This window comes from Oryzias latipes, chromosome 13 (genome assembly GCF_053564925.1).
Source record: "Oryzias latipes strain Hd-rR chromosome 13, Olatipes_Hd-rR_3.1".
Classification (NCBI taxonomy): Eukaryota; Metazoa; Chordata; class Actinopteri; order Beloniformes; family Adrianichthyidae; genus Oryzias; species Oryzias latipes.
Window position 1 is genome coordinate 5,041,129 of NC_136249.1, and position 23,651 is coordinate 5,064,779.

The 23,651-nt window shown below is 41.0% G+C and overlaps 2 protein-coding genes across 9 annotated transcripts in view; one reads left to right on the top strand and one right to left on the bottom strand.

Moving 5' to 3' along the window:
- brip1 (BRCA1 interacting helicase 1) overlaps positions 1 to 23,651 on the top strand; it is a 151,024-nt gene that overhangs the window by 101,146 nt on the left and 26,227 nt on the right. For 3 of the 8 annotated variants that reach the window (XM_078929987.1, XM_078929986.1, XM_078929989.1), the window contains one exon: positions 19,163 to 19,407. The exons of 3 other annotated variants lie outside the window; for them this stretch is intronic. In XM_078929987.1, coding sequence (XP_078786113.1) covers positions 19,163 to 19,240 — 78 coding nt within the window. In that variant the 3' untranslated portion in view covers positions 19,241 to 19,407. Of the gene's footprint in view, positions 1 to 18,407; positions 19,408 to 23,651 lie in introns of those variants that run through there. 2 more of the 8 variants (XR_002874397.2, XM_011482982.4) reach the window with 2 other exon arrangements.
- The window catches only part of tbx4 (T-box transcription factor 4), a 34,460-nt gene continuing 31,302 nt past the window's right edge, over positions 20,494 to 23,651 (bottom strand). The window contains exons 6-9 of the mRNA XM_004075986.5: positions 22,558 to 22,710; positions 21,977 to 22,065; positions 21,522 to 21,757; positions 20,494 to 21,417 (exon numbers count right to left, since the gene is read on the bottom strand). Of these exons, the coding sequence (XP_004076034.1) occupies positions 20,762 to 21,417; positions 21,522 to 21,757; positions 21,977 to 22,065; positions 22,558 to 22,710 (1,134 nt within the window). The 3' untranslated portion in view covers positions 20,494 to 20,761. The remainder of the gene's footprint in view (positions 21,418 to 21,521; positions 21,758 to 21,976; positions 22,066 to 22,557; positions 22,711 to 23,651) is intronic.

A 23,651-nucleotide genomic window follows, 5' to 3' on the forward strand; every position in this document is an offset into this window, starting at 1 on the left:
ATGCCTCAGAAGTTTAATTTTTTTTTTAATTTATTGATATATTTGACTTTTTTGTATTTTCGATTTTTATTTTATTTTATTTCATTGTTGTTGCTTGAAATAAGCAATAAACAGCAACAAATATTTAATTGATACCATAAACATCCCATATCTTCTGTCAAGCTTGTTTCCTACTGTTTATTTCCATTCGTGATTGCTACAGGTGTTGGTGTTTTCTTAAATCAAAGCTATCGATTTTTCTTTTCCTGTAATAAAGCAATGTAAAAAACCTAATGGAGATGGTTTGTGCCATCTGTCAATGAGGATTTTGTATTTGAGGTTCCAGCTGATTCATAGTGGAATGGTAAAGTGCTTCTCAGTAACTTCTCCAGGTCTTACAGTTGTCTCTTTTGGCTCATGTCACATAAAATCTTTAAAAAATGGTATGCTTTAGTGTCAGCCTAAAAATTAATGTGTACTAATCTAGATTTAAAAATCCATTCAGTTTCTATGGCCTTTGTTAAAGCTTCACAAAACAAGACCTGAAGGTGTCCTTTAAAGACTCGCCCAGTTGCACCAGTCTAATAAGACCACAGTCACGCATCAGTGTCCACAGCTCGCTCTCAACACCCCGTGTTCGTGTCAAAAAACAAAAGCCACAGGCGTCCCCGCAATGCATAGCCGCTGGGGCTGCCGGGCCAACACCTCTAAAGCAAACAGGGTTACCTTCCCTTTATCAGAGCAGCATAATGCTCAGCCTTTGTTCTTTACAGTCCTCCACCCTGGTTCTCCTGCTCCATAACAGGTGCCGCTTGAAGTCGCTTTTCTCATTTATTGTTCGATCATTTCCAAAAGCCCATCTGTTTTCTGACTTTGTTGGTGACTCTCTCTAAATAGACTCAATAAGCCTGTGTGCTTTTATTTTGTGTAGGATCCTGAAAGCATGGCTTAGGAAGCGAACACTCGTGTTTGTTCAGTCACTTTAATGCTCTTCCTCCTCTAAATGACTGTGTTTGTGCTGTTGTGCCAATTTTTCATTTTTGAAAGTCCTCAAAATACAACCTCCTCTTTAAATGATGGTGTCACAACTCTTTACCTCTTCACATGATTTATGAACAGTTCTCCAATAAAGAAATCATCCAGGATTCTGGTTCTTCTTCACACTCATGACTCTTTTTTATTTTAGTTTGAACAGCTTTGATCAAAAAATCCATTTTCATGAATTACAAAAAAAAAAAAAACTAAATTAGAAACATCTGTTTCTGTGTATTGAAAGTCTAATACTAATACCAAAATAGTTTTTTCTTTAATATTTGGTAACTGTAATAAGGCATTTTTTACAGTGTAATTGTGTATTCCTCACTGAAGCCATTGATTTCTTGCTGCATTGCACCTTTGCACACTGAAATGCAAAATGTTCCTTAATATTACTGAGAAACATTTAGGATTTGATTGATTATTCTAAATTGTCCCTAGTTGTAAATGTGTGTGTGACCCTGTGGTGGACTGGCGACCTGTCCACAGTGTCCTCTGCCTTCTTCCAATAGTAGCTGTGATAGGCTCCAGCAACGCTGTGACCCCAGAAGGGATTTAGTGGGTACAAAAAACGGGTGGGTGGAATAGTGGTTAAAGAAACCAAATCCAGATTAATTTTAACATAAAAACTGGTTTACCTTTTTTTTTAGTTTTGTCAAAACTTTCATAAGTAAATTACTCTTGTTCTGTAAGCATTTCAAATGTTAACTTGATTAACTTGTGGGGTCAGAGATGTTTCCGTTATTTTGAAAGTTGTACAGTTAGACTTTGGTCATTTTTTTCCCTCATGGTAAATATTTTACACGCCTAACATTTCACATTAGTCTGTTTCTGGCAAAAGTACCAGATTAGTGACAGACAGGAACAAGAGTGGGCTTGAATTATACCCCATGTCTGGCAGCATCAACACAAATCCTATATCCTAACAAAATAAGTTGTACAGTAGGAGCATTGATGAATTAGAACTTAAACTGGGGGAGAGAAATTTATATAAAACAGAATAATATGTGTTTTTAATAACACCTTTGACATTAACTTAAAGTAAATCACTGCTCAAACATTGTGAAACAGACTGGAAAGATAAAGAATACAAAGAAAAGAAGGGAAAACATGTCAGGAGCTGCTGTGTTGATCCCTGGAAAACCATACATCAGTCAGTCATTTAGGTGGCGCTAAGGTGCAGCAGAACTAAAGCCAGAGGATCGTGCGAGTGCAAACATGATAATTGACAGAAACACAAAAGGAGGTTTATGGTCGACTCATCGCAGCTGTGTGAAATTTCAGCCAAACACAGCCATGCGGAAAAGGATGGGCAGGTGACAGTGTGGCCCCGCATAGAGACACCTCCCACCCCGTCTTTATTTACTGTCATGTTCCCGCCGGGGCTGGTGACTGCTGCCTCTTCAGCTGACGGGGCTGCCGGTTTCAAAGTGTCTCTGCTGATCTCAGCCTGATAATCCCTCTGTGACACTGAGCTGTTGATGATGTGCTGTCTTTAGCTTCTCCCACCTCTTGCTTGAATCCTTAAGCTCGCCCTTGACACACTTCTTGAAGAAAAAAAATCTTAACTTTTTTAAGACAGAGAGGGGCGCTGTTTCCTTTACATTACCCGAGGGGAAGTATCAAAGCTCTTGGGTTTAACCCCCTGTGGATGAAACACTGGTTTGTGCTATTAGGTTCATTTTTTTATTTTAATTCTGCTTATTTTGTCTATCAATAAGGCATTAACATGTCTGTGTTATAAAGGGAGACGAGACACTACTATAGTTCTTGCCCATTTTGTTTTGCTTATCAGCTTTAAATTAAATTGTAAAGCCCTAAAGATTGTTGAATCCATTTAGTGAGGCAGCAAAAAGACCCATTTACAGCCAAGCAGGGCCCTGAGGCCACGCTGAGGTTGGCTTACAACACAAATACGTAGAGATTGACAGATTTGAAAGTCTAAAAAAGCTAAAGTCAGGGGGTTTTGTCAAGAAAACATCCAAATTGCCTTCTTCAGTGTTTCAGCATTCCTGTGTGTGTACACACATTTTTTTTAAAGCCTGACATATTTGCAGCTATTAACTGAAGCATCACTCAAGCTTCAAGTCAGGCCAAATGTAAAGTTCCTGGTGCAAATCATCAGGTCACTGCACACAATGCCATGCAAATGTGGCTGCTGTTGAAGAGACACAAACATGTTAACCTTTTGATGTGGTTTTTATTCTAACTGGCCTCCAAATCATATGTAAGTGAGTATGTCGGTAGGTGTGTTTGATCAAACCACCAAATCGTTCCCAAGCACCACTGTGTCTGCAGCTCACCGCTCCCCCAGATGATGGGTCACATGTGGAGAAAAGAAACGTCACACACCCAGGAGCGTGAAAGCTAATGAGACTTTAAGCCCAGCCTCATTCCGTTGAACATGGTAAACAGAAAAAGGGAACAGAGTCACCTCTTCAACATGGACAACAAACAGGAATATAAAATCAATGTACAGCATTTGAACCAGTGCCTCTTCTGTTCTGGACTTGTGACAGCAGTGAGAGTAACATGTGTAGAGCGGACCATCAATGTGAAGCAAGGCAAACAAGGGTGTGGAGGCCAAACTGTAAAATAAATCTTAAACTGTGTGGCCCGTGGGTGTCAGGGAGGGCTCTGCCACTCACCTTTGAATTGTGTTTGCACTTACATGTGTTTGCCTGTCTGTCTGTGTGTGTGTTTGCACATCAGTATGGATAAAAGTGTAATGTTTGCTTTCTTAGCCTGTTTGACAGCCATCTCTCAGCCCAAGCCGCTTCCAGTTGTGGCCTTTCAGCAGCAATGGGTGCTAATGGAAAAGCAAGCTTTAAAGGTGAGGGAGAGGCAGTCTGAGACAACTCACTAATTTGCTGATCGCCTTTTGTCTTTTCTGACTTTGAGAAATTAGATGGCATTGATCTGCTAATAATTTTCTCCACATCACAGAACATAGAAAGGTTAGTAGGACATTGACTTTCTTGCTTGGTCGTGGATTGATTACTTGTTCACGATAAGTATGGGCGACCGTGGTGTCGTGGTAGGGCGGTCAACCTCAGATCGGAATGTTGCAGGTTCGATTCCCGCCTTGCCCGCCCATGTGTCGAAGTGTCCTTGGGCAAGACACTGGACCCCACCTTGCCTCTGGTGGGAGGTTGGCGCCAGTGTTCAGTAGCGGAGCGGCCACCAGTGTGTGAATGTGTGTGTGACTGTAAAGAGCTTTGAGCCTTCGAAGAAGGTAGAAAAGCGATATTTGAGTATATGCCATTTAACATTTACCAAGATGAAGACTGATTTTAAAAACTGATGGTTTTTTGACTTTACATCTATTGGTGTGGATTCCTCTGGGGATTGGGTCCATAAGTCTTTTCAAGGAAAAACAACTTCTAGCAGCATGTTATTGTATATATCATGATACAAATGGTGATTTTGGCAGAAAGGCATTGCAGTGTAGAAACAGCAATATTTGGGTGTTCCTGGCTGCCTTTTAGCATCTGAGGTTTTTCACATTAAGAGAGGTAAGCTAAACTCATAAAATGAAAGCTGTGAATGTTGAGTAACGCTCCGGTCACAGTCCAAGCATAAGCGCCTCATTTCCCCTTACAAAACTTCATAGCCTTTATTCAGCTACTCTTGTATGAACAGCCTAACGGTTTAGTCACACACAAACATATTGGGGTTGACCTGTATGGGTGCTGTGGATCTTTGAATTGTCAGGCCCCGTGGAAGGTCGTAGAGAAAAGCAGCCGCATCTTAAGGGGAGCCCAGGTGTGTCTTGCAGTTCCACCTTAGGGGACGTCATGGAAATGGGGTGTAGGATTGTTGTGCGTCTGGTAATTGTATCATGAAGTATTTGTAAGGCAAATGTATGTTGCGTGCACTTATGACCTACTCGTGATGCTCCCATACAGTGCCCTTTACTCCGCACTCTAGTCATTAGTAAAGTTGGAGGACTGGCATGTAGGAATGTATACCAGCGGGTGCAGGTGATATGTAAATACCTGTCGGATGCACACCCAAAGGACTCTCTGATTATCTAGTTTCCTGATTTCTAATAGTCGGAGTGCAGAGTGCACATGCAGACCAGGCTCCTTGTGCAGTGTTCAGGATTTGGGGAAACAGAAAAATAAAAAACCATTACTGCGTGACACCCACTTCACCTTTGCTTTCTCTCACGTCTTGTATTTGTGTTCACTACAACCTGTTGCATGCCCGTAGAAAACAATATGCATGAACATTTCTTTCTCTATGGGTTCACTGAGCGGTCTACGACTATGATATTCCCTGCTGCTGCCCTTCATGCCCTGTACAGGTTTGCCATTTTTTCACCCACACACAGCCTCTATTCTCCCATAAGGGCAGTTGTGACTAAGGCTCAAGGATTACTTGCATTCTCTGGAGTAACCTCCAGCGGCGTTATTAAATAGCTTGGAAGATTCTGCTTGTAAGCCTGTTTCCAAGCAGCTCCATTGATAAGGCACCATTGCGCTGAATCCCATCAGCAACTTTATGCCATGGAGACTGATGTGGATAACAAGTTCCCGATGGCTCTTCTGTCTTTCCACAATGACTTATGGGAGGAAGCTGTGTTAAGACGCATCAGAGAATGGAAGATACCAGTAAACTGGAAAGTTATTGAAGACACAAGCTTGAAAAAAGGGATTAACATTTTCTACAAAAAGAATCACATTTAAGTAATTTGAGTCTATTATTGTTTTTGCTTTTGGCTGCCAAATCTAGTTTGATGTCAAACTAAGTAACTTTAGATCAGACAGGAGAACAAGGTTTTGATGAACTGAGGACAATGTTAAAACACCAGCACACCTTACGGTTAAGTGAGATTTTACAACACTTTTACCAATGAAACAAACAGTCACATTAGTTAGTGTCTGCTCAACTTCACAAGGATGTACAGGACTGCATAGAAAAACACTGTAAAAAATTTGGTCTGTGTTTTATACAAACATGTGTGACAAACAATAAGACCATAAAAGGATGGCTACTAGTCAAATTGTTTCCTTAGCTTTGAGAAAGTCACTGAACTTTCTGAAGTCATGCAGTCTGCATGTAAACCCATAGGATTTAGAAGGAAAACCAAAATTTAATAGCAAAAGTGAAAGGCAAAAATAAGGAGTTTGATTAAAAAACTGTGGTCAAGACCTGTGAAATTTACCATTGACGTGTTGTTGAAAATGTGCCACTATAAGACAGGAAGCACCAATCCCTGTGGAATAATGGGCCCCATTGGAAAAGAGCAGAATAAATGTTAACAAAGCAGGTTTGATCACAACACAAATACATAGACACAAAACTAATTCTGGATACAGAACTAATTCTGCCCCCAAGTACAAATTTGGGGGCAGAATTGTAAAAATCCTGGCAACTTAAGTCATTCTCATATTGTTACTGCTGAGCTGGACCAATGCACTACGATGGAGCCCAGCAGGTATGTGTAACATGATAGACGCTCGGCCAAAGATGCTGCTGAAACAATTTATGATGAACAGTGGATCTGAAGAGGAGATGAAGCCACCAACTCATCGTGCACTCAGAATCCCTGACAGTCCCTGAAATGTTATGGGCTAAATTAGAACCACTGCAGTAAGCGCTTTGCTGCTTATGTAGAATTTGAAGGCACTTGCCTTAAATAAAGGCCCATGAAGAATGTCACAAACAAGCTTAACGGTTGTTATAACACTTAGTGAGGTCATTGTATAGCCGAGGGTTCAACTCACACCTGCTTGTCTGAAAAAAATGGCAAATGTTAGACACCACGATGAAGTCCATGAAAATTCCTTCCAAGTCTGTTATTTTTACTTTTGTTGCAACGTTGGACCATTTTTCATTAAATGAAGGGGGATGCCTTACTTGTGTTACAAGCCACCTAACTGTTACCTGACACACTGAGCTGGTTGGATATATCAGTGTGGAAACTGCTGCACAGAGCTTTGTTTGTTTCTGAGCATCTTTTCTTCAGTATTTTCAAGAAGTTCAAAGACAGCTCTGTAGCTGTTTTTATTTCTGTTTTTTAGGAGTCTAAGGAGAAGGCTATCGGGTCAGGGAAACAAATTACAAACATCCTGTTGAGGATTGAGTATAAAAAAATACTAATTTTGGCTCTGCCTGCTGTTTTTCCCAAGCGAGCCATTTATCTAAAGTTCTGTCTGGAGTCTAACTCCTCCTCCTCCTCTCCCATCCTTCCTCAGTCTTCCTTCCTCTCCATCACATTTAGCGTAGAGGACATGCTTCCACTGCAGCAGACACACTGTCTTGTTAATTTCCTGAGTGTGTAATTATATCAGGATGTTGTTTGTCCTATCAGAAATGTTGCTGGTCTTTGTTTGGGCTGTGGGTGTTTGTGTGAGATGGGTGCTTGCGATAGCCTGAACATGGAGCCAAGCTTTGCTATCTCATCAATCAGAGACTGCAGCGTGTGCACTGAGTGAGTTCTGCAGTTGACACACAGTTTCTCTGAATGTTGTGTGTATGTCTGGGATGTGTAGCGTCAGGAAGAGCTCAAAGTAAAACTCTTAAAGTCAGATTTTGTCCTCAAAAAAGGCATATCTCCAGGTTGAGCAGATGTGTTGTGAACTCAGGAAAAAGACAGAGATGTTATCCAGCCCATAAGTGTAATTGTTCAGATTTCATTTGACGAGGATTGGGGCCCATAGGAAAAAGGCAGCGGAAGGGGAGGTGTCATCCTCTCACATCAGACATGAAGCTCTGGGACCAGGAGGAGAGGAGGTGAAAATGACTGAGATGGGCGTGATAAGTCCCGCTGTTGTTATCCGCCCTTCCTGACCCCTGAGATGATAATCACTCTGCTTGTCCTGTGTCCTCTGCCTGAAGCTGCCTGCTGATAAAAACAGAGCCGTTCATGCTCCAGGAAAACTTTTACTTCACTGAAGACTCTCTGAGATTGGGTTTCTTTGTCCTGCTTGAATCCATTCCCTTTGTCTTTTCATTAATTTTCTCATCTAATTCATCACTCAAAAATAATTACTGCTTAACCAGGTTTTCTTTTGAAAAAGGAACACACGACTGAGATTTTTCTCTCATTTCAGATGAAATGGACCTTCAGTCAGTGTAGATTATGTACTTATACACCAAACAAAGGGCTCATCAGATTTCCCAATAGGGTAATGCTCTGTTTTGGGGGTAGACTTCTGGCAATTTTGTAATCCATTAAAGAAGACAATCTGCCAACAATTCTCTTAGAGCGTTGGTACCTAAGCAACTACAGTACTTGTACAATTTCTTCGGTCTTCAGTCCCACAGTTGTCACAACTCTCCGTTGTGACCATCATGGGTATGTTTGGGGATTTTTTTTTCTTGTCCTGCTTGTTAAAAAAGATGCCGGGACTCATTTCTAATACACCAAAATAAAAGCACACAGCAGTGATTTGCCTGTATACCGACTGTACTACATGTGTACCTCCTGTATGAGGGGTCTGGGCATTCCTAAAGAACTGGACAATGGGGCATCTTGCTCTGATCCGGGACTCACTGTGCAGGCTCATTGTTTTAGCAGATCACACATATGTTTCATGTTTTTCAGGTGATTTGGGCCTGAACTCATGAGGCCCTCTTTGACATTGCTTCAATGTTCTCTTCCTTTTTTACCACTGATGTAATTGATGCACTTGTGTGTATGTCCTGGAAAGGTTTCCTGCTAAAAGCTTCTGTCAGAATCCTTCCTGGGCCTGTTTTGGAACACATTACAAAGATTTCAATCCAGCATAATGGGATAACACCTTAAATACCCTTTCAAACAGCTACTCTAACAGGATGTGTGACCTCCTCTTCAGCCATCTCTCCAAGCAACCTGGCTGGACTGCGTTAAGCAGACACCTGATTTGATGGTCAAGCTTTGTAAGATCGTCACACGCTAAGCCCTGAAGGGATGAGCCACAAATCACCTGCTAAGAGTCTTTGGAGTCAGAGCTGAGGACCTAAATCCTCAAGTTTACCTTCATTACCTGTGCTTAGGCCTCTTACTGTATGCTCACTTCGCAGGACAGAGGGTCTTGTCCTGGAAAGGCCGGATGATAATCCAACACCTGCTGGAAGGACACCTGGTGTCCAGATTTACTGAGATTGCATTTCAACAGCAGGGCCTGTCTTTTGTCGCCTGTCCTATCAGCAGACTGTTTCCTGCCTCGGACTGGTACACCATAGGAGCGCTGATTTGTAAACTGAGATCATGTACATTTCTGTGATGCCTAGAAAGACCTACCTTAGCATGCATACTACATTTTACAGCAGAATTGCTCTTAAGCATTAGGAACCATCCATTGCTCCATCCATCCATTCCATCCATCCATCCATTTTCTGAACCCACAGGGTTGCTGGAGCCAACCCAGCTACTTGAACAGGTTGCACCACACTACCGTGCAGCCCATTATGAGCTGGTGCTACTTTACAAAACTTATTTCAACTTGCTAAAGGTACGTATTTATCTATAATTTTAAAATAATCCTCACATGTCTGTAGTAAGGAAAACATTATACAGATTAGCAACATAATGCTAAAAAAAGTTAAAATGTGGTATGTTCCAACAAAAGACAACATCTTTGCAAACTAATTTATTCATTTCTATTCCGTTCTGTCCCTTTCGGGGTCACGGGGCTGCCGGAGCCTATCCCGGCCACTTATGGGCGAAGGCAGGGGACACCCTGGGCAGGTCGCCAGTCTGTTGCAGGGTAGAATGTCAACAATCACACCTAGGGACAATTTAGAGTTGCCAATTAACCTATGAAGCATGTTTTTGGGTGGTGGGAGGAAGCCGGAGATCCCGGAGAAAACCCACGCATGCACGGGGAGAACATGCAAACTCCACACAGAAAGGTCCCCCACTGGTGTTCTGTTCCAGGTCCCCCAGCCAGGACTTGAACCGGGGGCCTTCTTGCTGTGAGGCAAGAGCGCTAACCACTGCGCCACCGTGCAGTGGTTAGTTGCTGCAAAAGCAGTAACTTAAAAAGTATTTTGGTCAATGAGGTCAACCAACCCCTAATAATGTACAAAACAAAATTTAATCTAGGCTCTGAAGTGTGGAGCTAAGCAAATTAACCAAAGCTAACAGCATTATTGGAGTTTTTCTTTTTAAATATGGAATATGGATCTCACTTTCAACAAACATGGCTGGAAATAATACTTTGACAATCTTAATTAATAGAAGTTAGCAGCTAAACTACTATTTGTGTCTGTAATTCAACCCAAAAAAGTTACATTACATTTTTCCTGTATAATGTATATTTACAAAAATGTGATTATCAGTAAAAATACTGGGATGTCATATTTGATTGTAGAGTTGATTCCTTTTTTCCTCTTAGTGCATGAGTTGAGCATCTAAAAGGTCAATGGTTTCAAACTATTTCTGTCATTGAGTTTTAAGCTGAATGTTTTCTTTTTTGGTTCACTTTAATGGGTTTTGTTCTTCTTGTTTACTCTGATGGCAAATCAGAACCTTAGTTAAAAAAGAAAAGAAAAGAAAGACTCACATCTGTGTGAAGTCACACTGTAATATACAAGCTTTGTGTGAACTTGTGCGAGGAGGAGGGTTGAAAACTCATGGTTGTTTTTGTAGCAGCCATGAGCTCCACCTACACAGAGTGTGCAAAAGAGACACACTTAGTTGTCGTATATATCTTACCCCGCCTTTCTTTAGGTACTTAATCATCCCCAGAAGGATTGTTCCTCCTTTAGCTAACCTGCATGACAGCAGCATGTGATCCCCGGTAAACCGGACTTATCAAAGTAAATACTTGATCCGGACCAGGCCGGCTGCTAAACATGAAGCTCTAATGAGCTGGCTCAAATTACTGTGATTACTGACTTAATAGTAGATAATCATCTCAGTGGGATGTATAACACTGACCTTGGAATCGCACCTTTACTTAGCATAGCTTGGTGTCTGTTTGAGCAAATGCTTCAGTTTGGTGGGGTTTCTTAAGACACAATAACAACAACCTGAAAAATAACATTGTTTTTATGTATTTATGTGTTTTTTTTAATGGATTTATGGTTTGGCTTTCTATTTACTGGTGTGACATATACTGAAGCATCTCACTGTGACACAAATCACAATGACAATGCCTGTGAAAATGCATTTTATTCCTTTAGGTTACAATAAAATTGAAGAGTTTTAAGGGTTTTATTCTTCAGATGTTAAAGCCAAGCATAGTAAGTTGGCATTTAATATATTTGTCCTGTGTTAAATGATTTTATTTAAACTGAAAATTATTGCTTCTATGAACCAAATTTAGAAAAATGAACTTCACTTGATGAGCAAATCCTAATTTATGACTCAAAATGGTTAGAAAATCTGTTTTATATATTGTTCTTGCCGCCAGATAAAACTGCTTTGCGTTTTTCTTTTATTTCTTAAAGAAATACATTTGCTCCACTACCTGTTAAGCGTAGAAGTCCTTCCAGTCTAAGATGGCACATTTAAGCCAATAGAGGGCAGAAGCACTCCGACAAGGAGATCCTTCCCCTCCCACGCATCCTCTTCTCCATGCAGGCTGTCTGCTGCAGATCAGTTTAGCCTTCCAGCTCAAAAGTTCTGCATGACTAAACCAGTTACCCGCAGGGTCTAAAAAAGTCAAACATTTACAAATCACCGAATGATAACTTCCAAATTTTCTTTAGGGGTTTTTAATGGGATGTAGAAGGTCTTACATTTTGTTTTTATGAACTTGATGTCCCTGCTGGGTTTGTAAAATACCCAAGCCACTAGATGTCACAACTTGTGTTCAAACCTTTTAATGCAAACTTTGAAGTAATGTGCAACCTGGATAAAATTTTAGTCTTTTCCTTTTGTTGAACTTGGTTGTAAAATAATAAAGGTAAATACCTACTTGTTTACATTAAAGTTATCTCTTTATAAATTTTTTCCATAGATTTTGCAGAGAAGTTCAGGGGTTTTGAAAATTTACAGAATCAAAGCTGTGTCTGGTACCAAAACAAAGATTGCATCTAGGTAAAGATGCTCCACTTTTTCCTCAACCCTTACTTCATGGTTGCAGAGAGCAGTGGTCCCCAACCCCCGGGCCGCGGACCGGTACCGATCCGTGGGTCATTTGGTATCAGGCCGCACAGAAAAAGTAAAATAACTTTCATGACTTCAGTTTTATTTTTTTTTATTAAATCTGAAAGATGTTTTATTTTGAAAAATTGGCCGATTCTCTGTTACATCCATCTATGTTACTCTTGACGCAGGCCAATTTGCTCGTCTGAGTCACCTGATAGGATACCACTAAAATAAAACCCAGGAACTAGCAAAATGAATAAAAAACAAAGGTCTTTGGAAAGTTTCTTTGCCAAGTGGAAAAGGCCCAGCCAGGAGACAGAAGAGGAGCCTTCCACTTCCAAAAAAAGAAAGCTACATTTAATAGACAGTATCAGTAGTCCCACTTATAATACGGATTTATCCCAACGGAAGATTCCCTCCTACCATTCAGCATTGTGGTGAGTTGGATTTTCCATGCACTTATTTTGAAGGCATGTTTAAATGTTATAATAATAGCGACCAGAGAGGGTTGCGGGCAGAGAGGACGTTGCTCATGTCATAATTCGTGTTTATTGTTATGTTTAGAAAATACCACAGTTTTCATGCAGGTCATATTATTTTGTTGTACTGTAGTGTCGGTCACGTGCACGTTTGGTCTGCTGTGGGAGTTCCACAGGCTGCAGCCAGGGGTTACTGTGGGAGCTGTCCGTGGGAATTTTCTCCAGACATCAAACCGGTCCGTGGTGCAATAAAGGTTGGGGACCGTTGGTATAGGGGACCATGTTGGTGAATGCGTTAAGCAGGGAAGGGGTGAATACTCCCAAATAGACAATCTTTGTTCCATAATTACAAAATTGTAACTGAATCCTCTGCATTTTCTGTAAAGATAGTACTTCTTTCTTATTTCATCAGCCTTTTGGCAGTTGTGTTTATCTGGATGAGGGAGTTATTCGAAAAAGAAAACTAATTAATATTATTAAAAAATATAGTTTGTGCAAATTTTTGCCACAAAAATATTTCTAAGGGAAGATAGCTTTTCAAACTGGCAGGTAAAACAGTTTTTGTCCTATACATGTTTACAGACAATATGCAAAAAATAGTAAAGAAATACATTTTTAGAAAACTAACCCTCTCAGTAGGATCACTTTATGTCTTTAACTGAATACTTTTTCTCCTGTATAAATAAAGATTTGACGGTACCCACTAGTACTCTTTTTACTTCCGGTGGTCTGAGTCTTAAAAATGTTTTAAGATACTCTAAAGCAGTATTTTAAAGTCTTCAATTGAACTTTTAGAAACCTGTGGAACCTCTGAACAGTGAAACTCTTGTTTTACTAAAATGAACAGTAGGTGGTGAGTAAACTGGTCTTGACTGATGCATATGGTCACCAATATTTAACTTGTATACAATTCCTGACTGCTATGAAATGCAATCGATATTGTTTTTGAAAGAGGTATTTCCTCCCTAGGATAAAAATTAGTTTTAGACAATTTTTTAAAGTCTTTTTAGTTTCTGTACTTTCAATTTTTGTTTATTTCACTTTTGTTTCAAATTTGTTTAATCATTTAAGGATTTATATATATATATATATATATATATATATATATATATATATATATATATATATATATATATATATATTACACACACACACACACACACACACACACACACACACACACACACACACACACACACACACACACACATGTATGCTTTCCCTGCCAGCATCTTACACCCTGCAGTTATGTGCTGGATTGTTTCAGGCGCCTCTTTACACAGCCTACACCTTGGGTCTTGTCTGGTGTGGTAGATCTGAGCCTCTATCGCTCTGGTGCTCAGGGCTTGTTTCTGAGCTGCCAGGATGAGTGCTTCAGTGCTGTCCTGTAGGCCAGCCCTTTCTAGCCATTGGTAAGACTTCTTGATATCAGCCACTTCAGTTATGGTCCGGTGGTACATCCCATGCAGGGGTTTGTCCTCCCATGAGGATCTGTCCTCCAGCACTGTATCCTCTGCTCTCCATTGCCTGAGACATTCACTGAGCACACTGTCATTTGGGGCCTTGAGCTTGATGTACTCATGCATCTTGGATGTTTCATCCTGGATAGTGGCTTCTACGCTCACTAGTCCTCGGCCTCCTTCCTTGCGGCTAGCATACAGTCTCAGGGTGCTGGATTTGGGATGGAACCCTCCATGCATGGTGAGGAGCTTTCGTGTTTTAACATCTGTGGTCTGTATCTCTTCCTTTGGCCATCTTATTATTCCTGCAGGGTATCTGATAACTGGCAGTGTAGCTGTTTATTGCTCGGGTCTTATTTTTGCCATTGAGCTGGCTTCTCAGGACTTGCCTTACTCGTTGGAGGTATTTAGCTGTTGCTGCTTTCCGTGTTGCCTGCTCCAGGTTGCCATTTGCCTGCGGAATTCCAAGGTACTTGTAACTGTCCTCAATGTCTGCTATTGTTCCTTCTGGGAGTGAGACCCCTCCTGTGTGGACTACATTGCCTCTCTTTGTCACCATCCGGCTGCATTTCTCAAGCCCAAATGACATCCCAATGTCAGTACTGTAGATCCTGGTGGTGTGGATCAGAGAGTCAATGTCTCACTCGCTCTTAGCATATAGCTTGATGTCATCCATGTATAGGAGGTGACTGAAGTTGGCCCCATTTCTGAGTCGTTATCCATAGCCAGTCTTGTTGAATATTTGGCTGAGGGGGTTCAGACCTATGCAGAACAGCAGTGGGGACAGAGCATCACCTTGGAATATCCTACATTTGATGGACACTTGTGCAAGTGGCTTGCCATTGGCTTCAAGGGTGGTTTTCCACAGCTTTATCGAATTTCCTATGAAGGCTCTTGGAGTCCTGTTGATGTTGTACAGCTCCAAGCATTCAGTGATCCACGTGTGTGGCATTGAGTCATAGGCTTTCTTGTAATCAATCCAGGCTGTGCACAGGTTGGTGTGTCGTGACCTGCAGTCCTAGGGACACTTTAGAGATACCAATTAACCTACACTATATTACCAAAACTATTGGCTCCCATTCCTAACCCGTAGAGTTCAATATGATGACGGTCCACCTTTTGCAGCTATTACAGCTTCAACTCTATTGGGAAGTCTGTCCACAAGCTTGAGGAGTGTGTTTACAGGAATTTTTGACCATTCTTCCAAAAGCGCATTTGTGAGGTCACTCACTGATGCTGGTGGAGAAGGCCTGGATCTCAGTCTCCGCTGTAATTCATCCCAAATATGTTCTATCGGGTTTAGGTCAGAACTCTCTGCAGGCCGGTCAAGTTCATCCACGCCAGAATCTTTCATCCATGTCTTGATGGACCTTGCCTTGCCTTGCCAGTGCCTTGTGCACTGGTGTACAGTCATGTTAGAAGAAGGGGCCCACTACGAACTGTTCGGACAGGGCTGGGAGCATAGAATTATGCAAAATATTTTGGTATCCTGAGTTCCTCTCACTGGAACTAAGGGGCCAAGCCCAAAGTCCTGAAAAACAAGCCCACATCCTAATTCCTTCACCAAATTTCACACTCTGTACAAGGCAGGCCCAGATGTACCGTTGTCCTGGCAACCTCCAAACCCAGACTCGTTCGTCAAATTCCCAGATGGAAAAGCGCAATTCATCTCTTCAGAGAAGGAGTCTCCACTGCTCTAGAGTCCAGTGGCGGTGTGCTTTACTCCACTGTATCCGACGCTTTGCATTTCACTTGGTGATTTGTGAGTTGTATGCAGCTGCTCGGCCATGGAAACCCATTCCATTTAGCTCTCTGCGTCCTTTACTGGGGCTGATCTGAAGGTCACATGAAGTTTGGAGCTCTGCAGCAACTGACTGAGCAGGAAATATGCGACCTCTTCATCTTCCGCTGACCCCTCTCCATCAGTTTACGTGGTCCACCACTTTGTGGCTGAGTTGCTGTTGTTCCCAAACTCTTCCATTTTGCTCTGATAGAGCTGACAGCTGACTGTGGAAGATTTAGAAACGAGGGAATATCACTACTAGATTTGTTGCATAGGTGGCATCCTATGACAGTTCCACGGTGGAATTCACTGAGCTCCTCAGAGCGGCCCATTCTTTCACTAATGTTTTTAAAAACAGTCTGCATGCCTGAGTGCTTGATTTTATATACCTGTGGCCAGACCAAGTGATTAGGACACCTGATTCTGATCATTTGGATGGGTGAGTAACTAATTTTGGTAATACGATAGAGAAATATAATAGAGAAAACCCACACATGCACAGGGAGAACATGCACATTCCACACAGCAGGGATTAAAACCAGGGTTTCTCGCTGTGAGGCCAGAGTGCTAACCACTACACCACCATGTAGCCCATCTTTTAACATCTATTTCTTGAAATTATTCAAAGAAAATCTATTAAAAATCCAGTGTTTTTTTTCACAAGGCCATCTACAAAAAGTAGGGATCTAAAAGATAAAGATACTTATGCTTTTTATCTATATGTGGTGCAAGCTTAAAGACCTTCTATCACAATTAACCCGACTTGCAAGTCAATTAGAATTGGCTGAAGGTGAACCACAGCAAGGGGTGTGTTGTGTTCACTAAATAAACAATGGCTGGAAAAAATATAACTCACTTTTTCTAACCCCAAAGAAAAAAAAAACAGGATAATAGATCTAAAATGCAGGTTTTGATGTTTGAAACTGTCATGTTCTTTAGACATTTTGTTGCCTAAAATAAAAAGTGCAAGTAAGAGAAAATGTTTCTTTGTTAAAAGGCATTTTCATTCATAATTTTAAATTTCAAACAAATAATGAATATCTAGACCGTATCCATTCAGGTAACAGACCTGGACTGCATCGTATTACTACAAAGTTAGTTGAATCTTTTATGTAGCAATTGGTGGACCATGTATGGAGATGCGTGTTGAATCACGGGAGAGGGAAAGTTAAGCACCCCCTACTAAAGAGACATTAACTTATAGTAGGTCCCCTCATAAGTGTCAGTACAAGAAGAAAACTTTGGCTTTAAGAGATCAGAGCTGTTTGTTCACCTCTAGGCTGTTGCTCACAGAGACAAACACACCTATGGCAATAGAATTTCACAAAGCTTTCTTTAACTTTGAGTTTGTTTAAGTTTTTTCTTTGTGTAAATTTCAGATGGAGATACTCCTAAAAAGAGCCTGTCCATATCAGCGTTATAAAAGTTTGGGTGTCAAAAAAAGCATTGTTGTTTTGCTTTCTGTCTTTAGAGTAAAATCTGGTCTACAGGCATCGTGACCTTTTTCTCAGATCTAAACTGTTTTTTCAGAAATCTTGGTTCATCCACTGTTGGAATAATCTGTATCTTTTTGCTGGTTAAAAACTTAAACCAGAAGTGCGCTGTAATTATTTTTAGTCTTTACAGATGCTTTTATCTGAAGCCCCTTTGAAATGCACAGATCTTGTTTTATCCAGCAGAATTGGCACCGGTCATATTGCTGCCAGCCGGCTTTGTGTTTGATCAGGGACACAAACAGTTTAATGTCCCTTCAGCAAAAGCTTTGAACCCACTTGGCTCGGCTCTTTGTGGGCTCTAATCTGCGCCTACTGTTTGTAATCCTTCTGCAACAATTAGGTTCCTCTGGCCTCCACTACCTAATCAATCATTTTTATGATGGATTATAAGTAAGACAACCTGAAACACCATCTTCCACTCAGCCAATGTCACCCTGTGCTTGTGGCACATGGGTGGTAATGTGACGCTGAGGTGAAAACCTGCAGGCTGCCCTCTCTTCTGCATGTGGATCAAATCAGAACTCTCCTCTAATTGACTATTTATAGGGCTGTAGAGAAACCCTAATGGACTTGATATTAAATCCCTCCCAGATTTTGAAAGTCTCCTGTCGGAGTGCTTTGCCAAAAATCCATGGTTTTTTTTCTTTTCTTTTTTTTTTCTTTTTACGAGAAGGACAACTTTTGGCCCATCAGCGAGTGGGAATGGACTTACCGAGCCTGATCTGCTGGTAGGTGGGATTATGGGACGACATTAGGGAAGGCCAGTGCAAGGCAGGGGAGATGGGGGCAGCAAGAGCTCCCTCAACAACTTCCAGATGTCCTTTAAAACCTGCCTCTCTCAGTGGAGATGCATACGCAGTTTGGGTAACGTGTGCTCCATGAGGGGCTTAAATGGGGCTTCTTTATAATGAGATTGACTGGGGTTTTATGTGGAAAGTCAGATAACATAAATTTCAAAATGCATTCCCTGTTCCCTTAATGCTCAGACTAAAACCTGCAGCATTAAAGCAAAGTCTGGGGCCTTTGGTGTAAACCTGTTCTGCTTTGCCTTTAAACTACACATTTAAATGTTGCTGATTGTGGCGGTGTGAACTGCTTGAATAGACGGCATGTTTCAGACATGTGACTATTCTCTGTCGTTTACAGATATGGTTGGCTCCAGCAGCAGTCACCTTCTGTGCACTCATTCCAACTGAAGGCTGAAGCTTGATGGAGACCAGTACCAACCTACTAACCGTCCTTCTAGAAGTTAAAGATTTCCAAAACAATATCTTGTCGAGGATGATGATTAGATATTCTTACACTGTATGTCTATCAGAGAGTTTGTATTATGTAAAATAAATTGCAAACATTGTCAATTTAGCTTTATTTCAATAATTCATATAAATTACCAGTAAAGCTAAAGAGGCTTGTTCCATTGCTTTTGTGGGTTTGTAGCATGCATGCAGTGGCAGTATTGTCCTAAAATTCACCTTTCTATCAACTGTTTCAAGTGAACCAATTTATAAAAAGACATGTTTTATCAGTCACTGGTTTATCAGTCAGAAAAAGCTGGAACAACTGTGGGAAAATGGATTAACAAACATTTAGCAATGGAGGAAAAAAACGTGATTTTTTCAGCAACTCCTTTCGGTCACCAGAAATTAATTTGATAAAAAGTTTCAATGGGTTTAAAAAATACAAGATAAAGTTATATGCTGTTTTAGTTGAATATACAATTATTTACTCTAAAATGAAAAGAACGCTAACATACAGACTCTACTATGTAAGTTTTGTCTGAGGTTACAAGAGCTGCAGATTATAAACTTGGTTCCATCGAAGGGCGGGTTTTAGTACAACCATCTGCCAACCTGTGGTTGAATATTTTCAAGATAACTGGCTGTTGATTTGTCGATTCAAAGGTGAGCTCTGTACAAAGGGAACTCCCTTCATGTGTGTCGATGGCTGAGAAAGCAATGGAGAAAAATGTGCTTACATGAACCAGGAGCGAGACATCAACATAACTCCTGATCTGTCAGAAGCTGCACATGAAGGAGAGCAGTGAACTGCTGAGGCCCTCCGGCTGCTTTGCTCAACCCTAGAGAGTTTCTCTTTATAACTGTAATTTTAAGGCAATAAATCAATACTCTTCATCTTTTAACATCTCTTAACCTGTTTGTTTCAGTTTTTTATTGGAAAGATTGCAAAGTTGAATTAAGGCACACCAGATATGTTTCTATGGGCTGTGGCTCTGAGGTAGAGTCTACCTGTCCTATCAGAAGGGTTGGAACTCAAGGCATGAACATGTTTATTAACCAAGTGTGCAAACACATCATAATCCAACAGTCTGAACGGCCATATAGGGATGATGAACAAATGTGGATCAGAACCATTTCATACATAATTCTGTCTGTTCACTCCCATCCCAGCTGGGACTCTCCGATGTTCAAAGCTCTTTTTGTTTTTTCCTTTATTTAACTTGTCCTGTCCAGAAATAGATGAGAGCTGAAGGCCTCTTGTGTTGGACATATTTTACTTTAACAGTAGGGGTTCTGTATCTTCTGACAAACTAGAGGTATGTCTATATAAACCCCTTTTGTAATCGAGGCCAATCCTTATTCATTGTTATCATATTTGAAAATCTTTTGTGTTCAAAGCTCTTTTAGAAATTTTTCAGTAAGAACTGCATGATGCCTTCTCCTGCTGGGAACCATACCAAGAACTCTCAGGAAAATTAGAATTTGTCTGAATGTAAGCTATCATGAGGAGGAGTTTAGTTTAGTTTATTATAGCTCATAACTGTTTTTAATGGGAAGTGTTTTTTTATTAAAGCAGGTTATTTCATGTGTTCCCTCTTGTTAGACAATCATCTGCTAACTTTTCACTCAGCAATATCTGGAGTTCATTTTATTCTGCAGTTTAAAATCTGCCACAAATTCGTGCAGCCAAATAGCTTATTTCTGCTTATTTGCTTGTAACTTTTATCATGAAACTTAGGTTAATGTGATACAAACACATTTAAAATAAGCTGTTAATACAGAAAAAAAATATTGTTTTATGAAAGCCAAACTTTTCAAAACACGTTTTGAATAGTGTGTGAAATCCAAAAAGTATTCCTGAGATTGGAGGACGACCCCACCACCACCACCACCACCTTGAACATGGAGTTTTTCTTTCAGCCAGTTGAACCCAGCAGCTCTGAATCCCAGGTTCTAGAAATCTAGACTGTTGTTTGGAAGAAATAACCGTTCAATTCCTTTTTTACAGTTTGACTTTAATCTCTGCTCAAAGCTGCATCTGACCACCAGCTCATGGCACATGTGCTGCACATCTGCATTATTGAAACAGCAAACACTGCTCAGCACATGCATAATGTATGCAGACATGATTGCTGATGTGCATCCATTGAAGTGCAATTACACAGGGATTGTGGCTGTAGTTCATTATCATCATCAGCCTGTTTCGTTTATGGATTCTCAACATCCTTCAATGGTTTTTTCAGGAATCTTTGCCTCTTCTCATTAGCTGTCACTCCAGTGACTCCCTGCACTACTCATGCCTCCTTGGTATTGATGGGATGCATCTCGGAGAGATATAGTTCCTTGAGAGGAATAGGCTGACAAGTCTCTTTGAGACTGAGCGGGTGAGCCTGCCTTCCGGTGACACAGAGGTGAAAGGCCTGCCTTGTTTCTGGAGCCAGGCACAACTACAGAGCTGGATGTAGAGGAGGGTGATGCAGGTGCGACGGGCAGACCTCTTTGGGCTGTAGGTAAGCCGAAGCCATCGGTGTCAGCCTGTGACCGCGAAACCACAGAAGGCGCTTGGTGAGGTACCCCAGGGGTGATGGGGGCAGGGTTGGTAAAGTGAGCTGTGAAGGGCTGGTACGAAATGCCCTCCACACTGTAGTGAGGGTACGGCTGCCTGGCAGCCCACATGTTGCCACCAACTGAAGGAGAGCTGGTCAAGCCATCTGCATCCACCACACCCGGTCGAGAATCTGTGTCGATGCCCCCGTACATGCAAGCCTCCCTGGAGGACATGGCTTCAGTGCAGTAAGAGTGAGACACCAAAGGCGACTCATAAGAGGGTGCTGAACGAAAGTAATGCTCCTCTGACAGCACAGACGCTGTCTCCAGATAAGGCCGCTTACATCCCAGCTCCAGGTGACGGGTATTATCTACAAAGAGATAAAGTCAACGGGTGTGTCTTCATAGAAAGGATGAATATACAGCTTTTTGACATGGTTATGACTACAGGCATGAGCTGAAAGCAAGAGCATACCCCTGTGTTTGAAGCAGTGATACATAAGGCTGGGATCTCTGCTTTGAGGAAAGTTGTTTGACATGGGATCTTGGGAGCCTGAGTTTGAGAAAGGACTTCCAGTGTCATACTGGTAAGAGGACAGGACTTGAGGATGTCCAGTTAAAACTCCTGCTCGGAGTTTCCCTGTGAGGTGATTTTGTGAAGAGATAATCTTCTGGCGAACCATGTTCTTTGAAATGATTGGATATTCCTTCCTGATTACAGCAACAACAAACAAAGAAGAAAACAAATTTTACCCTGAAACTCAAGTCTAAAGAGCTTAGAAAGATTCCTCCACCAAAACTCGGTCATCCTTCAAGCAAATAATATTCAGAATGGCTCTGATATGGTAAGTGTTTAATAGACTCTAAATAGATGGCAAATGTTCAGTTTAAAAATAAAACAAATTTTTCCGCCGTTGTGTGTGGACTTACCCCTGTATCCTTGAGACACGCAGATCTCCGTCTTCACTCCCTCTAAATCCTTTTGCAAATGGGTTGTTTTCTATTTTCAGTTGTGTGATCTAAAAGAAATAAGATTCAGTTGTTTAAGTTATCGTTACACAAAGTCACACTGTAAGAGTACATTTTTTTTTAAATCTCTCAGCAAGGTTAAAGCAGAACATCAGATTTTCTCTCCCTGATTAAACCCTGGATTTAAACTCTACCTCTTCAACGTAAGGAGATGGGTTGTTTCAACAATTAAAAACTTTTTGACAAAGTTTTATTTTTGATTTTAAGATAAAGTAGCTCTTTTGTCTGTTGGCATTTTCATTTATGCATGATTTACATAACTTAGGGTTGGGTGGCTGCTGTTTTCTGCTGTACTAACCCTGATCAAAGGGTTATGTCCAGAACACTTTTTGCTGGGATCAACAGAAACCCTAGTGCCACCTTAGCCTTTCATTCATATGGCATTGATGAAGATAGTCCTAATAATAAACAGTGCTGTGAGGGAGTGTAATCTCACCGATACCATGACTGACATAACTTATCTACAGAGGATTTTGGTATACCTTGTGGTTTTGATAGGAGGTTACAGAGATAAAGGATGTTTCATGGAAGACATGTGTACAGTAGGCGGTATTTTTTGATCCAAAAGCGTTGTTTTCATCAGCTTTGACGATGTGAAGCCGGGGTTGATATTTGTGCATGGAGTTCAGAATGATCTAGGAAAGGCAACAAAAGAATAGATGATAAGTATAGTCCTGTACTCCCACTCCCACTCGATGACATCACCAACAGTCGCCGGTCATCTACATTAGCACGCAGCTGCCAGCACTCGGAAAATGCATAAAAACATCAGTTTTATCACTTTTTGAAAGTCATGCTAAAACAGAAAGTTGTTACTTACATTAAAATGAAAACTTCTGTGCATCAGAGCACACCCACATAAAGAAATTTCGTTTCTCCTCGGATTACCCTCGTGGCGGGGGGAAACGGAGCCCTCCACAGTGAGGGTTTTCCCCTTCAAAAAACTATTTCGGACAGCCCTATCCCTCCAAATGCCCCAACGATTGGAGGGATAGGGACATTTACAAAAATCCTTGATAAACATGCTCCTATCAGGCACTATAAAGTTAAAGGTCGTAATAATCCGTGGTTTAGCTCAGTTTTGGCTAACCAGCTACATGAAAGGAATGTAGCATGGGCAAAAGCTAGATATTCTGATAATGCATCTGACTGGCTGGCATTCAGAAAACTACGCAATGCTTGCACTACTGCAATTCGAAATGTGAAATCTGACCATTTTTTGAAAAATACTACAGAAAATTTAAATAATCCCTCAAAGTTTTGGAAGATAGTTAAGTCCCTAAATGAAAATAATTCAGGTGTTGAGCTCCCTTCAAGTATAATGAAAAACACTTGTAATACAACAGACAAGACAGAGATGCTTTCATGTTTTAATGAGCATTTTTGTTTCCTCTGGATCATTATTTAATTCTATAAAACACTCAGCTGAGTACACCCTCCCTGTGAATCACGAAGACTTAACACATAATTTCTCATTTTCCCCCTTCACAACTTTAGAAGTCTCAAAAGCCCTTAAACTCCTTGATCCTACTAAATCTGCTGGTCCTGATGATCTGGAACCATATTTTATAAAAGC